The sequence below is a fragment of the Papaver somniferum genome, chromosome 1, assembly GCF_003573695.1.
Source record: "Papaver somniferum cultivar HN1 chromosome 1, ASM357369v1, whole genome shotgun sequence".
Lineage (NCBI taxonomy): Eukaryota > Viridiplantae > Streptophyta > Magnoliopsida > Ranunculales > Papaveraceae > Papaver > Papaver somniferum.
The window spans coordinates 203,735,343-203,756,049 of NC_039358.1; the positions used below are offsets into that span (position 1 = coordinate 203,735,343).

Genomic DNA, 20,707 nt, shown 5'->3' on the forward strand with positions numbered 1-20,707 from the left:
CTTAATTTATTGTTTCAATAACCTGAAAACAACTAAACAAGGGTGATTCATGTTAATGATGATAACATAACAGTGTGCTTGTTACTCGATTAGAACAACAGCTTAAAAGACAAAAGTAGAAACAATAATCTAATCTAATCAATCAATGAGATTTTTGAATAATAAGGAGGTTTTACTGTATTGCTATTTAAAATATCAAATCATATTTTGTAGTTTTCGATGTGTGTTTGAAGGCATTAGGCAGCGAGGGTGTAAGTAAAGTCACATTCCTTCCGCCATTCACTGGTTTCATGTCTCCTGGGAATTTACTTGTGAATGGAAAAACATACAGTTGCTTCAACTTGGTAAAAGTCAAATGCTATGCTTGTTACCTTCTGAATCATTAGTGGTTAGGTATACACTTATTAGAGCGTCCACAGTGGTGCGAGTATAACCAAAGACCAAAGACTAAAAAAAAAAGACCAAATTTGGGTTTAGTCCGTCATGTGGCGTAGTGGGAAAAGAGTATATTTGATCGCGCGTCGATAAACATTACGCCTGGGATCAGGCGTTGGTAAAGATAACGCCCGAGTGGGGCGTTGGTAAAGATAACGCGTGAGTGTGGCGTTGGTATAGTATACGCTTCACAAACAAAAAAAAAAAAAAAGAATGGGGCGGAGGTATAAAGCCCGCCCCATGCAACATCTTAAAATTGTGAAAGTGGGGCGTTAAGTATATGAACGCCCCATTTCGCGCGGAGATTATACAAACGCTCCATCGGGCGTACATTATATCAATGCCCTGTTTCAGGCGTACATTATATCAACGCCCGATGTGTAGCGGACATTATATCAACGCCCGATGAATGTCGGACATTATATCAACGCCCGATGAATGGCGGACATTATATCAACGCCCGACTATATTTGGATTTGGTCTTGATCCCAGACCAAATTTGGTCTGTATTTTACTCTTTGATGGTCCGTCCCACTACGTCAGCCCACTCGACTGAAAATTTGGGTTTACTCGTCCATTGCAGTTGCTCTTAGGCCTCATAGCTTGAGTGGGCTTTTTCTTTTCTTTCCGTGCCTTGTTTTCCATGAGAGGTTGGTCATGTCTATCAGTCTATGGACAAATCTTTGTAGTCCTTTTCAGATCTCTATGTCTTGGTAGGATCCGGATACTGGGACAACTTTATCTCGTGGAGATTTTTAGAGAAATTTCTGAATTTTTATTGTCGAATTCTAGTTAAAGTAGAATTTTGTAGAATTAAAGTGTTAAATCATGCCGACAATCTAGTTAAAGTAGTCCGAGACGTACGGGGACTTTGCCTTAAATACGTTGTTATACGTGGAACTCAGTAAGGCCTTTCCTTAATTCATTGTTTTTAAATTTAGTGTTAATGATGATAACATAACAGTGTCTTTGTTGCTCGATTAATCTAATCAATCAGAGAGATTAGAATCAGGAGGTTTTACTATTGACATTTAAAACTTAGCTTTTGTGTTTTTGGATCAATCAAAATATCAAAACATATTTTGTAGTTTTCGATGTATGTTTGAAGGCATTAGGCAGCGGGAGGGTGTAAGCCATTCACTGGTTTCATGTCTAGTGAGAGTTGCTTGTAAATGGAAAAACATACGGTTGCTAAAAGTCAAATGCTATGCTTGAATCATCAGTGGTTAGAGCAATTCATATGGCAATGATCAAACATAAAAATCTATTCAGCCAGGTGGATGGTCAAATTGGATTTTTCACTATAGGAAAGTGCCGAGTGTTATACCAATAAGAGCGAGTTTTTGCTATATCAGTATCACTAGCTATACCGCTCGAGTTTATGTTGCTGACGCCAACGAATAGTTTTTAAATTTTAGAATTTCACTTTTTCCCTCTATAAATTGGCACCATCTTCGCACGATTCACTCACACCAAAATTCACTTGAATTTTCTCTTCTAAAAATGGCTGAAAAGGCGATCACGCTTTTTTGTGATGCAAAACTTGAAGCTGATGTTTCTAAGATATGTTGGAGTTTTAAAATGATTGAAAATTGTAAAAGAAAAATGCAAGTTTTTGAAGTTGCTCCAAGAAAAGGTTCAGCTAAAAGGAAAATAAGACCTCCAGTTTTGAAAGTTAACAACAAAAAATTCAAAGACAAATGTGAAACTGCCAAAGAGCGCGTCGAATGGAAAATACGTCAAATGAAGATAAACAGGAGGCCAGAACTTGTACTTGATTTTTACTTAAGTTTTTATTATTGTCTAAGTTTATATCTTGTAAAAGAATTGGCAGTAATATCAATGAATGAAAATGTTTATATTTTAAAATAAATTTCCACTTCATATTAAGTGAAATTTATTAAACTTGCCAATAACATCAAACTACATTTTAATAAACCACAACAAAAACATCAAACTGCATCAAATCTAGCGACATCCACAATATTTCCGTATAATGTTTGACTTTATTACTCATGAATGCAATTCTTAGTTCTAGGCTCTTACCGTTTCTAATTGCTTCGTTCCGCGATACTACAAAATGTCCCAATACTCTTTCCCAGAAATTGTCATGATTCATTGGTCTCACCATACCGTGAAACATGATTAGTAATGAAAAGGCTTACCGTGAGCTTCCTCCCAATTATCAAGAGTTGTTTGGATCAGTTCATTTTCAGTTACACTTCTGAACTTTTCTCAATCAATTTCTATTACCAAAGCAAGAAGTGGCCGGACTGCAAGCCTAATAGAATGAAAATGAGCATGCAGTCGACCAAAATCTTGGTTTCCTGGGTTTCCCGTCAATGAGACGAACATTGAAAACACGTTCTCCCAAAAAGAACTGTCATGAGAAATAAGAACACCAGTGATTACCCTATGAAAGAAATATACTTTGCATAGAGTTATATCATCTTCTTTGGTAAACTTGGGACCACGATTTCTAACAGAAATTTATGCAAAGGAGGAGAGATACAAGAAAGAAGAAGAAGATGTGATTTTGGAGATGGAATGAATGAAATGTGTAGGACGAGAACGAAAAATTTGCCGTTGGAAATGGAAATTTAGCAGTTGGCGACTTTACTTTGAGCGCCCGTTTGAATTACCAACGCCTATTTTCTATTATAAATACATCACCAGATTTTTTTCTAAACCAAACCAACCGATTTCTCTCTGATTATCCACAATGTTTTCTAAAGGAAAAGCGAAACAAATATTATGTGTCGAAGCAAAAGAGGATTTCCCATTATGTTTCATGGATAACCATAGTCTTATGTAATGTTCTCGGATGTATGTAAAGTGTCCGCGGGAAGGTTGTTCACGCATCAGAATGGTGATTGAATCACAACCGGAAAATCTCAGGTATTTGCAACGTCAAGATCCTAATTTTCTAGAGGAATGACATATGCTAGATGATGCTATGAAGATTAAAAAACAAGAAGAAGAAAAGATTGCAACACTCTGCAAAAACTTCAAACTTAAAGCCAATTGAAGAAGGATTTATTACACTACAAACATTGTGGACATGGAGATCACGAATACAAACATTGTACAGAGAGAATCAGTTCATGCTCAAAGCCCGGTTGCATGAATTTTATGCATTTGCGGACTTCTTCTGAAGAAGACACATATGGAAGGAATTTCTAGGAATGTCCCAGGTGTTATTTGGTGGAGTGGGCTGGTTGAAGTTGTAGGACAAATAGATTCACTATGGTATTATTTTATTTAATTTGTTGTTTATTCTGTGTTATTAAGATTATATAACACCATCAATATCAAGTAATTTATGTTTTTCATAGATTAAACATTGCACCATCAATTTCATAAATAAAAACATACTGCATTGAACAACCACATCATACATGAAAATAAAAGAAATACATTAAATCAAAACAACAACTACATATGTGTCAATTCTTTTCGGGTGGTGGAATTCCTAGGGTGAAGGGATCGTATATGTTAAGTACCCTAAGAATGTTGAAACAAGCCTGGAAGTCGAAAGGACGACCACTGTGAGTTGCTGGCCATATTGTTAGAGTTCTGGGCAACACTTCATGTTCGGCTTCACTGTTGAACTTATTTTGGTGAGTCTCCATTAGTTGGGCGATAAACTCCAATACATTCGTAATAATTGAACTAAAACGATATTGCAATCCGCCAGTATCACGCCCATGGATGTTTTTCATTTAAGCGGCGAACATTCTTAAAACTTTGTCCCATAAAGTCAACGTCGAATCGGCTACATTAAGCATGACACCATCTTGTGTGTGAAAAACAAAGGCTCTACAAACAGATAAATACTTTTATTGAGTGAATCTAACAACACGAACTCTGTGAGACATTTTTGTAGATGATTTGAGAGAGAAGAGTATGTAGAATGTGTGAATTTAGAGTTGAAATGAGGAGTATTTATAGAATTCAAAAACAATAGCCGTTCAGATGGAGCCGTTGGATCACCAGATTTTTCAGCCGTTCAGATGAAGCCGTTGGCGCCATTGGGGTCAGACGCTGGCATTTTTGGTAATGACTCTGGCGATGTAAGTAAAAACGCGCGTCTGAAGTGAAAACACTGACGTTCTTCCTTCTGACGCCACCGTTATTGGTGATAACGCGCGTCCTTACAACAGACGCGCGCCTGATGTTCCAACTTGATGTTCAAATGAACAGATATGTTCATTTGAACATCCATTTTCTTGGTTTGTTCATTCCACAGTGGGAGAAAAATGAACAAACTTTGAGTTTGTTCATCCCATAAAACTTTCTCTTAGGACTACACTTAGGCCTCATAGCTAGAGTGGGCTTTTTTCTTTATTTATTTTTTTTCTTCATGTGGCTTATTTCCAATGAGAGGTTGGTCATGTCTATGGACTACTCTTTGTAGAAAAATATAGCTTAATGTCAATGGTTGATCACAATGTAGTCCATCCAGATCTCTATCTGTCTTGGTAGGGATCGAGATACTGAGACAACTTTATCTCGTGGAGATTTTTATTATCGAATTCGACACCCATAATATGTATGTCATTTTGCATAATTTAACTTTGTTAAATTTGAGTAGATATAATAAACAATACCATTTTAAGGAAAAATTAAAAGTATATATATAAAAAATGTTTTTTATTGGGTTGGATTTGATTTGTATTACTAAATTTTCATGTGTTGTTAGAATTTAGAAGCGAAAATATTTTGGCACATGAAAAAAAATAATTCTTTTGCTTTTACAAGTCATTGTGAAATTGTGTTTGCGATCTAACTTCTGTCTCTTTTGTTTTTAATTAGAAACTGAAAATTAACTTCTCAAGATATGTCCAAACACCATCTAACTTTATCGACATTATATTCAAGACATAATAGATAGAAGTTTCGGTTGGTTCATCCAAATGAAAAATTATTTATGGTATTTAATCCCACCAGTCATCTATTGGATTCGTGGTTGTAATTGTTTCAAAATCATACAGTTATAGACGATTTGATATATAAAAGCAATACTTTGCTAATTGATAATCTTCACTTGCTAATTCAATAAGCTACATGAAGCATTCTCGACCAACAAAATCAACATGTTTTATAGTAATACTAGATTTTCACACGTGGTGAGGGGCCGACTGGTAGTTCGATCGAATTTGATCCGATTTAATTTAAACTAATTGATTTTTTATATTTTGCGACATAAAAAAATTAGGAGTGTATATATGTGTTGCCAATTGTTTTTGTTTTACTTCACAATGTTTTTTAGAGCACACTAATTTTTCTTTGTACGACTTGTTTTCAATAAGAGGTTGGTCATGTCTATGGATTACTCTTTGTAAAAAAAGGGAAGAAATTTGTCAGCGATCGTGCATAATGTAGTTGGTCCGTCTCTGTGGGGGCAAGGACACTAAGGCAACTTTATCTCAGAAAGATTCTTAGTGAAATTTAAAGTCTTATAGCCTGTTTAGATATCACATCAAAAATGTTCTTCGACTTCTAGAAATCGAAGAGTCAGAAGTCAGTTGGGCTTGGGCTGTCAAATTTCAAACGACTTCCATAAGTCCAAAAGTTAATTTTTTGTGTACTAAAATAGTTTTGCTTCTGACTGCTACTTTTGACTTCGACTTTTAGAAAAGCATAAGTCATAAGCATATTTATATCCAAACGCACCATTAGTTTACAGTTTTATACATATATTATGTATTTCAAATATTTTCTATACTTTACTTTACATGTATTAAGCTTGGGTAGATATAAAGAAACAATACAAATTTTTAAGAAAAGTAAAAATACATGAGCTATGTTAGGATTGGATTTTACTTTTCTTACTAAGGTTTCATATGTAAAAATTATGCAGGTGAGATCTCGACTGCATATCAGTGGAATCTCAACCGTCTCAGCAAGTTTCTCAGTCAAATCTTGTATTGTCGAGATTCCGTTGTGGTTGTGGTTACATTTTCCAGATCGTCATCTGTAGGGCCGGCTCTGAAGCCCGTCAACTTATGCAGCCGCACAAGGCGGGAAAAAAAAAATTAAGCTACCGTGGGATAATATTTTATCGCTCAATATTTTTGGATGGTACAAATTATAAAGAAACACGATCAACTACTGTCATGCAGGCGATAGTGAGAAAGGAAAATTCTAGTAAATCTCATACAGTATTCTTATCAAGGATTTTTTAATTTTGCATTACTATAATCATTATCCATGATAGTTAGGATTTGTGTTTACAAAATTCCATTCATTACATATGCTTATGTTCAATTTTAATGTCTACCTAACCTAGTATGTTTGAATATTTCATAGAATCACAATCAAAGATTCACATTCACAATTCATAATTAATGTTTTGATTATCCATTTAGTACATACACCATATTGAAAGTTTCCGTTTGATATTATTATTATTGAATCAATCTTTGCTACTTGTTAGTGGTGATTTGCAAACAGTGAACTGATTACAAATTGCAACATTTTTTTTATATGTGACGTTATTGGACTTTGGATTTTCTTTGATTTTTTCAAGAATCTATCGAAGTATCAATCTACAACTTAATTTTAAGGTACGAATATTGTTTAGTTATATACTTTTATTGTCATCAATTACTTAAGATGTGCCCCCTAAGAGGGTGATACCAGCTGAAAGTGCATTTGTAAGACTTCTACGGAAAGAAAAAAGCGATGCACTTTTTTTTCGTTTCTAATAAAAAGTAAAACTCATTCTGTTTCAAATGTTTTATACAACAATGTAATTTATAAATCTATTCATTTCAGTGCTATGAAATAAATTCTGCTAAGAACATTATATGTGCTAAAAAAATTGCATTAAAAGGCGTCCGAGTTCTTTAGCACAAGGCCGTATGGATGTCAGAGATGGCCCTGGTCATCAGGAAGTATGCAAAATCTCCCAAAATCCTTTTTGTCAATCCCCATATGATCCATTTCTTGGTAAATTTGTCATAGTCTACTTTGATGACATCTTAATTTTTAGCAACAATGAAGAAGAACATCTTACACATTTATCTCAGGTATTTAGGGCATTACAAGAAAATGTTTTGTATGTGAATTTAAATAAGTGCACGTTCCTTACAAACAAAGTTACCTTCTTAGGTTATGGTGTGTCAAATACTGGTATGGATGACTCAAAGATTAAAGCAATTGTTGATTGTCCTACTCCAACATATATACGCGAGGTGTGTAGTTTTCATGGGTTAGTAATAAGATTTTTAATTTTTGTAGTAAATAGGTTGTAGTTCACTCGGACTTGTAGAGCTTAAAGTTTTTAAAAATAATAAAATTATATACAAAAATATTACAAAGGGTGCGAGGTACTGGAACTAAGGATTCGGCCAATTTTCATAACATAAGGCTCAATTATTTATTCTCAACAATTATCGCTCAATAAATAAAATATATGGACTCTTATTTTTCCAAAGTAGATTCTCGCAACATTGATTGTAAATCTTAAGCATGATGTATCAAAACACATAAGCTAAGCATACATCATCAAATTAAATGACAACCAATTAATTCTTTTTTGACGATGACTTAAGATACTTGCATATTGTGTTGACAAATTTAACGGAAACCATAACTGAATAGCTTGAAAAGCAAGCGATGCAGTATTATTTAGTGGATTACTTAGACTTAGTAGAGTATTAGCCATTTTGCTTAATCAGAATGATAATTGATAAAGGTTAGAAGAGAGGGTTGGGGTGATAAGAACTTCCAGTGGGGTGCCTTTAACATTATTTAATCCTGAACTCTCAGTCATATCTATAGGTGCATCTGAAGGCGTCTTAAATTTGAAGCCATGTACCAAACGAGCCAGAGTTAAGTGCACAATCTGCAGCGAGAACGAGCTTGCCGGACAAATTCTTCTGCCGGATCCAAATGGCATTAGCTTGAACTCTTGAGGTCCTATACCTGTATTCAAGTGCTCACCTGTCAGAAATCTCTCCGGCCTGAATTCTTCTGGGTCTGACCACACCTGCGGATCACGTTGAACCTTCCAAATATTGACAATTAAACGGGTTCCGGCAGGAATGTGGTATCCAGCGATAGTACAATCTTCCATGGATTCGCGAGGAGCTGATAGTGGACCCGGTGGGTATAGTCTCATAGTTTCCTTGATAATGGCCTGTAGATACAGGAGGTTCTTTATATCCGACACTTCCACTTGCCGTTCCTTTCCTACGTGCATGATGAGCTCATTTTCGGCTTTTTCCAGTACGTCTGGATGGTTCACTAATAAGGTTAGAGCCCACAGTAAACTCACCATGACTGTGTCTGTTCCTCCCAGGATTAGAGTCTGCATACGATGGCATTAGATGTTGCGAGTACATTTGTGTATGGATATGAACAAATGAGAAATATAGTTAGGTACGTACCAAGCACGTCGACTTGATAATAGTATCAGCATCGACGGAATCAGATATCTTTGTGTGAACGTCCTTATCGTCAAGTATGGAGAGCATTACATCCATGAAGTCTTGCTCCCCAGCTGCATCCTTCTGATACATCAAGTCCTTATTCTTACGTATGGATGGCAATGATGATATCTTCTTTCTCATTTTATGTTCTTCCAACCATATTTGCAGCAATACATCAAGTTCTCTTCCAGTTTTTTTCATGTCTCTCTCTCGTAATCTCCCAAGTCTAACCACCTAAGACAAGATAAGCCGTCCGATGGCACAAACCGAGCCAACCTAAAAAATTCTCTCACAGCCTTTTGACATCTGCTAGCTCGATCCACTTCATCATCACTGACAGAACAACTGCCCAAGTACCGTTTCCCGACAATGAGTTTCAAAGATATGTTCAACGTCAAATTGGAAAACCACTGTTTCATATCCACGGTAGATTTTTCATTCGAACACAGCTTATTGTATAGTTCTTCAATGGATGTTTTGATCTCAGAGTCCCAGACATGCTTCAGAAACTCTATCTTAGAGTGTGAGAGAAACTCATGGTTTACTATTTTCCGAAGTTCCTGCCAATACTGTCCGTAAGGTGCAAAACCAAAAACTAAATTGTTGTAACCCATGTACTTTAAAGCTGCTGAAAGTGGACGAGACGTGAATATCTTATCATTAGTAGTGAAACACTCTTTCGCTACCTCCCAACTACTAATAACAAGTGCCCTACGCAGACCGAGTCGGATGGTAAAGGCTGCACCATATTTGTCAGCAATGTCTCCAAAACTTCTAAAGAGTAGCTGGTGTTTTCCACCCAGCAAATGAAGATGACCGATTAGAGGCCATGAACCAGTTAGCTCCGGCGGCTGTTTTGATCTCAAGGACTTCTTATTTCTTGGGATGTATTGCATTAGATGGTAAAAAGAAGAAAAAGATAAGACTGCTGCTATTGTAACCAATAATGTAGTAGTTGTTGAAAACTGGAAAGCAACAAAATCCATAGCAGCTAGCATATCCGAGATAGCAACTATGGCGTCTTGAATTTATAGAGCTACTAGTGTTCAAAAATCATCTTTGACATTGTGCACAGTGGAATTATCTATCAGAGATTAATTAGTGTTTAAGTTTTTCAGTCCCCACAACTTAGTGGTGGTAGATAAAAGTATGATGCAGTTAGACGTAAGATCAACAGGATTCACAAGTTAAATCAATAAGCAGACTGGCTCGTCACACTTTCTATGCCAAGAGAAAGAATATTATACAGTGGTAAAGTCATTGCGTGATGATACCGGTTAAATAAATAAATACAGAACCGTTCTACACGAGTTTTAGCTTGGTTGCTTGGGATCAATCCAATTTTATGCAATCTCTTGATAACGACGGGAAACTGAAAGCATTTCACTTAAATGAACAATTTCGTGATCCCTCGATAAGGATGGACTGCAATTGCTTTTTTACTTCATCCCAATTGGAGATACTGATGTTGAATCTGGTTTGTCTTTGTGTTCATCAAAGATGATGATGATGCGTAACCACATTAATCAACATCATTCACCGATCGATCGATTTAGAAGTGAAAAAGGAACCCTGCTCGTCCATAACATAATTTATATCATTATGGCACTAGTACTTGATAAAAATGACAGAAGCAATGATGTCACAAACTATCGAATCACCACAATTCATCCCATCAATGTACATTGCTTTAGTCGTGGAATTCCAGATTATTACGTCTACATCCCATGTGAAAACCCGCCATATGGTTTGTGGTCACACTTACTGTGCCTAAATGCACAACGATAATTCATTATTTGTTAAAGTTGAATCGTCCTTATATGCACAAAAGAACACAATGCTCTGTATAGCCTTGTGCGTATTTGGGCATTATCTTAAAGGAAATAATGGTGTGCACTTAATAGATTTTTCTTGGCACTTTTGGGGTAAAAGATTTTTGTTACAGAGAGAGCAAAGAGAGATCTTGACTTTAGACATAACAAAAATCGTGAGTATGGTATCATGAGCCAATGATTTTACCATTGTATTACGATTCAAGTTGTTAAATAGAGTTTTTCCTAATTATTACAGTTTCCTAGATATGGTTTAGCTGCCCAACTAAAATCTTTTGAAATTCTTTCATATAAGTGCATACACAAGAGTAGAAGAAGTTATATCTAATTTTCAAGTATACAAACGAAGAACTTAACCAACCATTTTTCATGGAAAATACCCAAGATCGAAAAAAGATTAACAATAATGTTCAAGAGCGTGATCATGATACCCCTCACATTGCTATCCTTCCATGTCCTGGAATGGGTCATCTCATTCCTCATCTTGAGTTAGCTAAACGTTTATGCAACTTTCATGGCATCCAAGTGACGTTTTTCGTATACTTAACCGAAGCTTCTGCTGCTCAATCTCAATACCTTAGCACACATCCTCTTCCCAAATCTCTTCATGTATATCACCTTCCATCCAGAGACATTTCTCCTTTCGTAACAGATTCTACTGATATTCAAACTCGTCTCTGTATAATCGTTCGTGAATCTCTTCCTGATGTTGAATCCTACATTGTTAGCTCTCACGATAATAATACTAGTTTCAGACCCGTAAATGTTCTCATTGCGGATTTCTTTGCTACGGGAAGTTTTGATATTGCCGACAAATTGGGCATACCGAAATATATTTTCTTTTTCCCTGCAGCTGACTTACTCCCCTTCATGATATATCTGCCCATACTTGATAGCCAAGTGCAAGGTGAGTTCGTTGATCTCAAAGAGCCGATTGAAGTCCCTGGTTGTAAGCTGCTTCAACCAAGGGACCTAGTTGATCCGGTCAGGAATCGCAAGACTGATGGGTACAACTGGTTCTTACACCATGCAAGCCGGTTTCCACTGGCTGATGGAATTCTTTTGAACACGAGCTATGATCTTGAGCCTAAGACTATTAAAGCATTGGGAGAAGACCCAATTTTACGACAACTAGGTACTCCGCGTGTATATCCAGTTGGTCCACTTATTAAGCCATCATCGGCAAAAGTAGAAGTGAAAGATGAGCATTATATGATCATGGCATGGCTTAACCAGCAACCAGAGGAATCCGTGATTTTTGTATCATTCGGAAGCGGTGGGACATTATCAGCTGAGCAGATGACAGAGTTAGCTTGGGGGTTAGAACTTAGTGGAAAACGGTTCATATGGGTCATTCGGAAACCGGTAGAAGCGGACGCTTCAGCATCATTTTTCAGCGTGGGTAACGAAGAAGAGAACAATCCTGATGAATACTTACCTCATGAGTACCAAAACAGGATCAATGGAGTAGGCTTGGTGATCCCTACGTGGGCACCGCAAATGGAAATACTCAGTCACTCGTCAGTAGGTGGGTTTTTAAGTCACTGTGGTTGGAATTCAGCATTAGAAAGCCTATGCAATGGTGTGCCCATGATAGCGTGGCCGTTATACGCGGAACAACGGAGTAATGCTGCAATGCTTGAAGAAGAGATTGGAGTTGCCGTGAGAGTTAAGAGTGACGAAAATGGAGTTGTGGGTAGGGAAGAGATTGGAAGATTAATTAGTTTTTTAATGGATGAAGGAAATGAAGACGACACTCATAAGGTGGGTTTCAATTTGAGAAGTAAAGCTAAACAACTTCAAATATTGATGAGTGAAGCTATAAACGAAGGAGAGTCTTCTTACCATTCACTCTCGGAGGTTGCTGATGAATGGAAAGCAAGTACTAGTGTGATGTAGTACATCTTTCTATGTATCAACTCTTCATATTGATCCATTGTTTTAGTATCAACAATGTTCGTTGATCCCTCGCATCAGTATCGAATATGATTGTTGATCCCTTTACGTTTGTTTTAGTTTACTTGCTTTGCAGGTCCTTTAGTTTCCTAGTTTACATAGAATTCCTATTCTTTTCTTTTTGTCAGTTCATCTAAGCCTATATAAAGGCTAAGCTATCTTGTTTAGAGAAAACATCTTATTATCAATATTATTATTATCAATTACAACTTATAATCTGATTGTTTTCAATCATATTTATCTAAGGTTTTGAACGAAACTTAAACTCTCTTCGCATCCCCAGCAACTAGTTTGATTTCACCTTATCTTTGCTACATTTGTTGGTACCACAACCAACGTTTTTAGATTTTTATCTAAAGACAAATCCTTCAACCTCTTCCGCAAACTCAAAACCCTAAATTTTTCTTCAACTTTTAGTTTTTTCTTCAGCAAGTTTCAATGGCTGATCAAACTTACAAAAGTTAAAACCAAATTTGAAACAAGTATCAAGACTATTACAGATAATTTTGAAAAGAAGCTTGGGAGATTTGACGATATCGAGAATAAGTTTGAAGTACATGAACACTTTCTAATCAAGTTATTAAAACACGCAGTACTAGATGATGAAGGCATGCCATGTTGTCTGATGATAAAGTATAAAAAGAAGACGATGAAACAAAAAAAAGTTAAGCAAGGTTCTTTTGTTCAGAATAGTTCTATCCCTGAAGAATTTTCATAGCTTCTTAAGATCCAAAAGCAATTTGAGAACTATCTTAACAATCCTTATAAAAAGCATGCAATTGTGGATCTCGACAGTTATGAGGACAAGGAAAAGTTAGAAGACGATCAAGAAAAATGATGGATAAAGGATAAAAGATTAAAATATAGTATGAATCTTTATGGAAATTTACTAGAATATAAGTCGAAATATGATATACCCAAACTTCATGGAAGTACCCTATTCTTCTAAAGTGAAACTGGTTGCGTATAAACTAAAAGGTGGAGATGCCGCTTGGTGGGAAAAACTCTGTGAAGATCGAAGTATGTATGTAAACCCTCATATATGTATTTGGAAAAGAATGGGAGACTTATTAAGAGATACGTTTTGACCTAGAGATTATAGGCAATAGCTATTTATCAAAATTCAAAATTGTAAACAAGGAGCTAGACTTGCTAAAGAGTATGTAGCTGAATTTTACAATTTAGTTACATGTAACTAACTGAATGAAAATGAAGAACAGTTAGTTGCACGTTTTATAGAAGGGTTAAACATACTTATTCATCAAGGAATGACTCAATTGTGCATACGATGGTTCAGGATATTCAACAAGCTATCAAGATAGAGAGCCTTATACATAACAGTTCCAGTCAAGCATCACCACGACAAAATTGTTATCAAAGTTATAACAGAGTTGCAAAACCTTATTATTATGGTAACCAATATGAACAAGAGCGAAGTTATGGTCGACCTTTTCAAAACCACAAGAAACCAATTTTACTTCCAACCAAATACCTCTTCCTTCAGAGAATGCACCATTAATGAATATTTCATCTGCTAAGCGACCACATGTTAGACACCAAAGAGATGTTACTCCAAATACTAGAAGTAATAAATTTCAGCAGCAGTTCCCACCATTACCAAAACATCCCAACCCTTATTCTAAATTTATAGGATACAAGTGTAATAAGTGCAATCAAACTGGCCATATTTCTAGTGATTTTAGTAAGTTTCATACTTATATTAATGAAAATCAAGAAGAAACACAATAAGAGGGTGCACTGGAGGATGATGGACTTACTTTTCTACATGAGAATGAGACTTATGATGCATTTTTTCTTGGCGTAATTCTACCGATTCTAATCACATAACCATGTCTTACACAAAGACATAGTATTTTCAGGTCTCATTGTGTCATTGAAGAGAAGTTTTATATCATAATCATTGACAGTGGGAGTACAAAAAATTATATGTTTGTAAGATTGGTTGAGAAAATTGGTTTACCTATAACTCTTCATCCAAATCCATACTCAGTTGGTTCGATAAACAGTTCATCAACTCAGCAAATCACTCATCATTGTCTAACGAAATTTTATTTCCGTGGATATGAATATTATGCTCTATGTGATGTTATTAACATGAATGTTGCAATCTTAATTATTGGAATACCATGGAAATATGACATTCGTGTTGTTCATAAATGCTATGAGAATACTTATACTTTTGTTCATGAAGGTTTTACTAAAGTTTTGTGGCCACTACAATCTTCAGCATCAGTCAAAGAACCAATAGATAAGAAGACAACTGTTGTATTTCCTACCATTGTTATGTCTTTACAAAAAACTCATACTATGAGTTCTCATGGAGCAACTAAACCTATGGTGGAGATTCCATTTAAGGTTCAACACTTATTATCTTGTTTTGAAAAATTATTTCCCGATGAATTACCTAGTTCCTTACCTTCACTGAGAGATCTACAACATCAAATAGATTTTATACCTCGAACATCTATTCCTAATCAAGATAGCTATAGACTGAGTCCAAAAGAGCATGAGATATTACAAGGCCAAGTTGATCATATGCTACAAAAAAGACTGATTAGGATAAGAAAAAGTCCTTGTGCTAGTCCTTTTTTTAGTATACAAGAAAGATAAAGGACATTGTATGAGCATAGATTGTACAGCATTAAACAGAGTGACTATACCAAATAGGTTTCCTATACCTAAAATTTATGACATGATCGACATGCTTTTGGGTGCTAAGATGTTTACAAAGCTGGACTTATTTAGTGGATATGATCAAATATGTATTCGTGAAGGTGAAGAATGTAAGAAAGCTTTGAAAACTAGAGAATGGTTATATGATTGGTTAGTAATTTTTTTTGGTTTATCAAATGCTCCTAGCACTTTTATGCGTCTCATGAACCAAGTTTTGCAGCCATTTCTTGGGAAATTTGTCATAGCCTACTTTCATGACATCTTAATTTTTAGCAACAATGAAGAAGAACATCTTACACATTTATCTCAGGTATTTAAGGCATTACAAGAAAATGTTTTGTATGTGAATTTAAATAAGTGCACGTTCCTTACAAACAAAGTTACCTTCTTAGGTTATGTTGTGTCAAATACTGGTATTTCAGTGGATGACTCAAAGATTAAAGCAATTGTTGATTGTCCTACTCCAACATATATACGTGAGGTGTGTAGTTTTCATGGGTTAGTAATAAAAATTTTAATTTTTGTAGTAAATAGGTTGTCGTTCACTCGGACTTGTAGAGCTTAAAGTTTTTAAAAATAATAAAATTATATACAAAAATATTACAAAGGGTGCGAGGTACTGGAACTAAGGATTCGGCCAATTTTCATAACATTAGGCTCAATTATTTATTCTCAACAATTATCGCTCAATAAATAAAATATATGGACTCTTATTTTTTCAAAGTAGATTCTTGAAACAATTATTGTAAATCCTAAGCATGATGTATCAAAACACATAAGCTAAGCATACATCATCAAATTAAATGACAACCAATTAATTCTTTTTTGACGATGACTTAAGATACTTGCATATTGTGTTGATAAATTTAACGGAAACCATAACTGAATAGCTTGAAAAGCAAGCGATGCAGTATTATTTAGTGGATTACTTAGACTTAGTAGAGTATTAGCTATTTTGCTTAATCAGAATGATAATTGATAAAGGTTAGAAGAGAGGGTTGGGGTGATAAGAACTTCCAGTGGGGTGCCTTTAACATTATTTAGTCCTGAACTCTCAGTCATATCTATAGGTGCATCTGAAGGCGTCTTAAATTTGAAGCCATGTACCAAACGAGCCAGAGTTAAGTGCACAATCTGCAGCGAGAACGAGCTTTCCGGGCAAATTTTTCTGCCGGATCCAAATGGCATTAGCTTGAAATCTTGAGGTCCTATACCTGTATTCAAGTGCTCACCTGTCAGAAATCTCTCCGGCCTGAATTCTTCTGGGTCTGACCACACCTGCGGATCACGTTGAACCTTCCAAATATTGACAATTAAACGGGTTCCGGCAGGAATGTGGTATCCAGCGATAGTACAATCTTCCATGGATTCGCGAGGAGCTGATAGTGGACCCGGTGGGTATAGTCTCATAGTTTCCTTGATAATGGCCTGTAGATACAGGAGGTTCTTTATATCCGACACTTCCACTTGCCGTTCCTTTCCTACGTGCATGATGAGCTCATTTTCGGCTTTTTCCTGTACGTCTGGATGGTTCACTAATAAGGTTAGAGCCCACAGTGAACTCACCATGACTGTGTCTGTTCCTCCCAGGATTAGAGTCTGCATACGATGGCATTAATTTTCGCAAGATGTTGCGAGTACATTTGTGTATGGATATGAACAAATGAGAAATATAGTTAGGTATGTACCAAGCACGTCAACTTGATAATAGTATCAACGTCGACGCATGTAAAGTGTTGCACAATCATTGTTCCAAAGAACGATACAAGTGTAATGCTGCTGTCACTGTAGCAATACGAAACTCACCCTGTTATCGGTGTCTTTGTTGAAGAACGACGGTCCTCTGTGCGTCTAATGTTCTTCGTGTTCTTGATGTTCATCAACAACAGCAGAAACCGAGTTTGGGAAAAGTCGAATTTCTTCTTCTCTGGCTCTCCTCATCCCCCAAACTCACAATATCCTCTCTAGGACTCCTAGGAAACCTATTTAAACCAAAAACACGCGTTGAATCTCCTCCATTAATCCAAAATAATCTTTTTTTACTCGGGATATTTTCTTTCCTATTTCAGAGAAATACGGGATTTCTTTCCTTCAATTCCTCTTCCGCGCTTCTGTTGATGTGGATCACACTCCAAACACGTTCTAGATTGATTCAAACTCGTTGTATCTCATTTAAATCTCCAGCAACCACATGAAATCACAGGATATCTCGAGTTTTACCTCCTCGGTTAATACACCTTCCCTGTTTTGCTCTGACTGGATTGTCCAGCCCAACTGGATCGAAGAAATCACCCATACCATCCCTGTATATGCCTAACAGGCCCGTTCAAAGTAATTCCGGTGATTGCATTTCCCTGGAACACATTTAATAATCGAACCCTAGTATTTTATTTGCGGCATGAATATTTCCCACCAAAACACAGATTTCAAATGATGAAGAAGGGTTGCCCCTTAACCAGTGGTCGGCCTTATCCGTTTGAGGAGTCCGTATAACACATGTCCCTTTGGGTGCATTTAGATAACTTTTCGAGCCGATTTTTTCAAAATTGTTTATTACCCAAAAATACCTACACACATAAAACACCATAATAACTACAAAATCGAGTACCAACAATACAAAAAATTAAGGACAATGTAGACACAAAAATGTGTCTATCAGTTAGCTTCTAACTATATAAGATCTGTGAGATATTTTAGTACCATTGCAGCTGGTTTAACATATTTTTTGAAGCGTGACACTTTTGAATGGACTGAGTAAGTAGATAAAAGTTTTAGTCTGTTCAAGGAAAGACTGTGTAGCGCTCATGTTCTTGTTATGCCAAATTTTCAGAAGCCTTTTGAGATTTACTATGATGCTTCTATTATTGGCATAGGTTCCATGTTATCTTCGGAAGGTTATCCGGTTGCTTACTATAGCGAAAAGAATTCAGATACAAGAAAGAAGTGGTCCACTTATGAGTTATAATTAATTTCACTTGTTCAAGCTCTTAAGAACTGGAATCTTTATCTCATTCACAGTGATGTCATAGTCAATACTGATAATCAGGCTCTTAATTTTTTTAAAATTCAGCTAAGGTCAATCGAATGCATGATAGGTGGTTGTCTACTATCAATCAATATACATTCTCTATTAAACATCAGAGTGGAAAACTGAATCAAGTAGATGATGCTTTGAGTAGACGAGCTTATCTTCTTATCACTCTTAAACATGAGAGTTTGGCATTTGACTTCTTAAAATACCTCTATAATGAAGACAAAAAATTTCAAATTCTTTGAGAAAAATGTGGTTCTTCAACATGAAGTGTTGATGATTATCATATTCAAAATGGTTTTCTTTTTAAACGTTCGTGTATACCACAATGTTCCTTACGTCTTCATATGATCCAAGAATTGCATGGCAGTGGTCTTGTTGAACATTTTTGACGTGATAAAACCATTTCTTTGGTTGAGGAACGCTATTTCTGGCCTTCACTTAAACGAGATGTTCAGAAGTACGTACAAAAGTGCATGGTTTGTCAGCAATACAAGGGGACTATCCAAAACACAGGCTTGTATGCTCCATCTCCAATTCCAGATGCTCCTTGGGTGGATACTAGCTTGGATTTTATGCTTGTATTACCACATACTTCCAAGGGGAATGATTATGTTATGGTGGTAGTAGATCGTTATTCAAAGATGATTAAACTTATATCCTTCAAGAAGACAAATGATGCTTCTGGTATTGCTTACTTATTTTTTAAAGAAGTGGTTCGTTTGCATGGAATTCCTAAAAAAATTACTTCAGATAGAGACACTAAGTTTTTTAGCTATTTTTGGAAATCTTTGTGGATGCGTTTGGGAACTAAACTTAAGTATAGTACAACTCCTTATCCCCAGACAGATGGATTAACTGAAGTGGTCAATCTTTCTTTAGCTAACCTGATTTGATCTAAATTATTGGATCCAAACAAAAACAATGAGACACTCTCCTTCCTCATATGGAGTTTTCTTTTAACACCTCAGTCAATAGATCAACAGGTAAAACACCTTTTGAGATTGTTTATTCTAAAGTTCCTAACCATATTTTGGATTTGGTAGTGCTTCCAAAGATGCGATAATCAAATGCTGAAGCAGATAACTTGCTTGAGAAAGCTTCACTAATTTATCAAGGAAGATGCAAATCAACATCGAAGACTTAAGACTTTTAGTGAAGGGGAATTAGTTTTGCTTCATCTCAGAAAAGAATGATTCCCTGGTGGTATAGACGCATTTATGTGTCTAATATATCTCAATTGTGTATATTATTAGTGCCCATTTTTGTACTTATTTTGGTGTTTTATCTCTTTGTAGGTGTTTTTGGAAGAATAAGCTTTTGCGGCGAAATGGCTAAAAATGTGGCATTTGAACCTCCATAGATGACGTACCGGAGACACCCCAGAGGAACCCCAGAAAAAGTGCTGAAAACATCCCAGAAGAATTGCTAAAGGCACCCCTAATTTGGATAATGGGCACCCCATTTCAGGGCATGTACTAAAGGGACACCGGAACTGGATAAGGGGGAGATCATCTTTATAATTTGAAATAGAAAATGGCGGGAATGCATGTTACAGCGAACCAGATTTTGGTTTGAATAGTTGTTCGTGATTTTAAGAGATTCAATCACTAGAATCGATTGTTCTGGGCCTGTTATAGCATATAAGGTTCGTTGAGATTGATTGGACCCAACCAATTGGGCTGAAATGGCCGGGAAAAGTAAAACATAGTTCAACGGGGATACGTATTTCTCTGATTATTTTCAAAGATTTTGTGAGAGTTTTACGCCGGGATATGGATGTACCTGGTCATGTTCAAGTCTTAGTTGAGTTTGGAGAGTTTAGATAACTCAGAGAGGTCAGAAGACGCGTACAAGGAGGATTGAAGAGAGATATTCTCTTAACTGCACGGAGAAGAAATCTTGAATTTATACGAGATATTTGGGGTTTGTGGGATATATAAGAGTTGGTTCAAGTCATAAAGAGGTTTCGAAAGTTTTAGAAGAGAGTTGGGGTCGAGCAGAGGCTGCAGAGACGAAGAACAAGAAGTTGCAGGAAAGTTTCCTGCTGCTGCTGAGGAAGAAGAAGAAGAACACGAAGAACAGACGGCCAAAGACCGTCGTTCTTCAACAGCGCCAACAGCAGCAGTGAAGTATCGTTCTTTTACATCAGTAAGCATCTATGTTGTTTCTGGACGCCTTTTGTGGGTCGTAGATTCACTGTTTTATTCTTTTTACTCTTTTAAACACCTTGTGAGCTATGAATTATTATTTTGAGTGTGTGTTTGATATGAGTAGCTAAACCCAATACTGGGATGATGGAGGAAGCTGTTTTTCAGCCA

General features: G+C 36.2%; 2 protein-coding genes and 1 pseudogene across 2 annotated transcripts; 1 reads left to right on the top strand and 2 right to left on the bottom strand.

Moving 5' to 3' along the window:
* Positions 1-7,993: 7,993 nt before the first annotated feature.
* On the bottom strand, positions 7,994-9,863 carry LOC113335591 (annotated as a pseudogene).
* Positions 9,864-11,048: 1,185 nt separating this feature from the next.
* On the top strand, positions 11,049-12,781 carry LOC113335600 (UDP-glycosyltransferase 72B3-like). The gene has a single exon (XM_026581625.1). It carries the CDS (start codon positions 11,075-11,077, stop codon positions 12,602-12,604), a length of 1,530 nt encoding a protein of 509 aa, XP_026437410.1. The 5' UTR covers positions 11,049-11,074; the 3' UTR covers positions 12,605-12,781.
* Positions 12,782-16,318: 3,537 nt separating this feature from the next.
* LOC113358532 (cytochrome P450 82C4-like) lies at positions 16,319-16,924 on the bottom strand. Its single transcript, XM_026602127.1, has one exon. The coding sequence runs from the start codon at positions 16,922-16,924 to the stop codon at positions 16,319-16,321; it is 606 nt and encodes a 201-aa protein (XP_026457912.1).
* Between the last annotated feature and the right edge of the window lie 3,783 nt (positions 16,925-20,707).

Bases quoted from the DNA above. Each gene is read 5' to 3' on its own strand.
- LOC113335600 (XM_026581625.1), top strand. From the start codon at position 11,075: ATGGAAAATACCCAAGATCGAAAAAAGATTAACAATAATGTTCAAGAG.
- LOC113358532 (XM_026602127.1), bottom strand. From the start codon at position 16,924: ATGGTGAGTTCACTGTGGGCTCTAACCTTATTAGTGAACCATCCAGAC.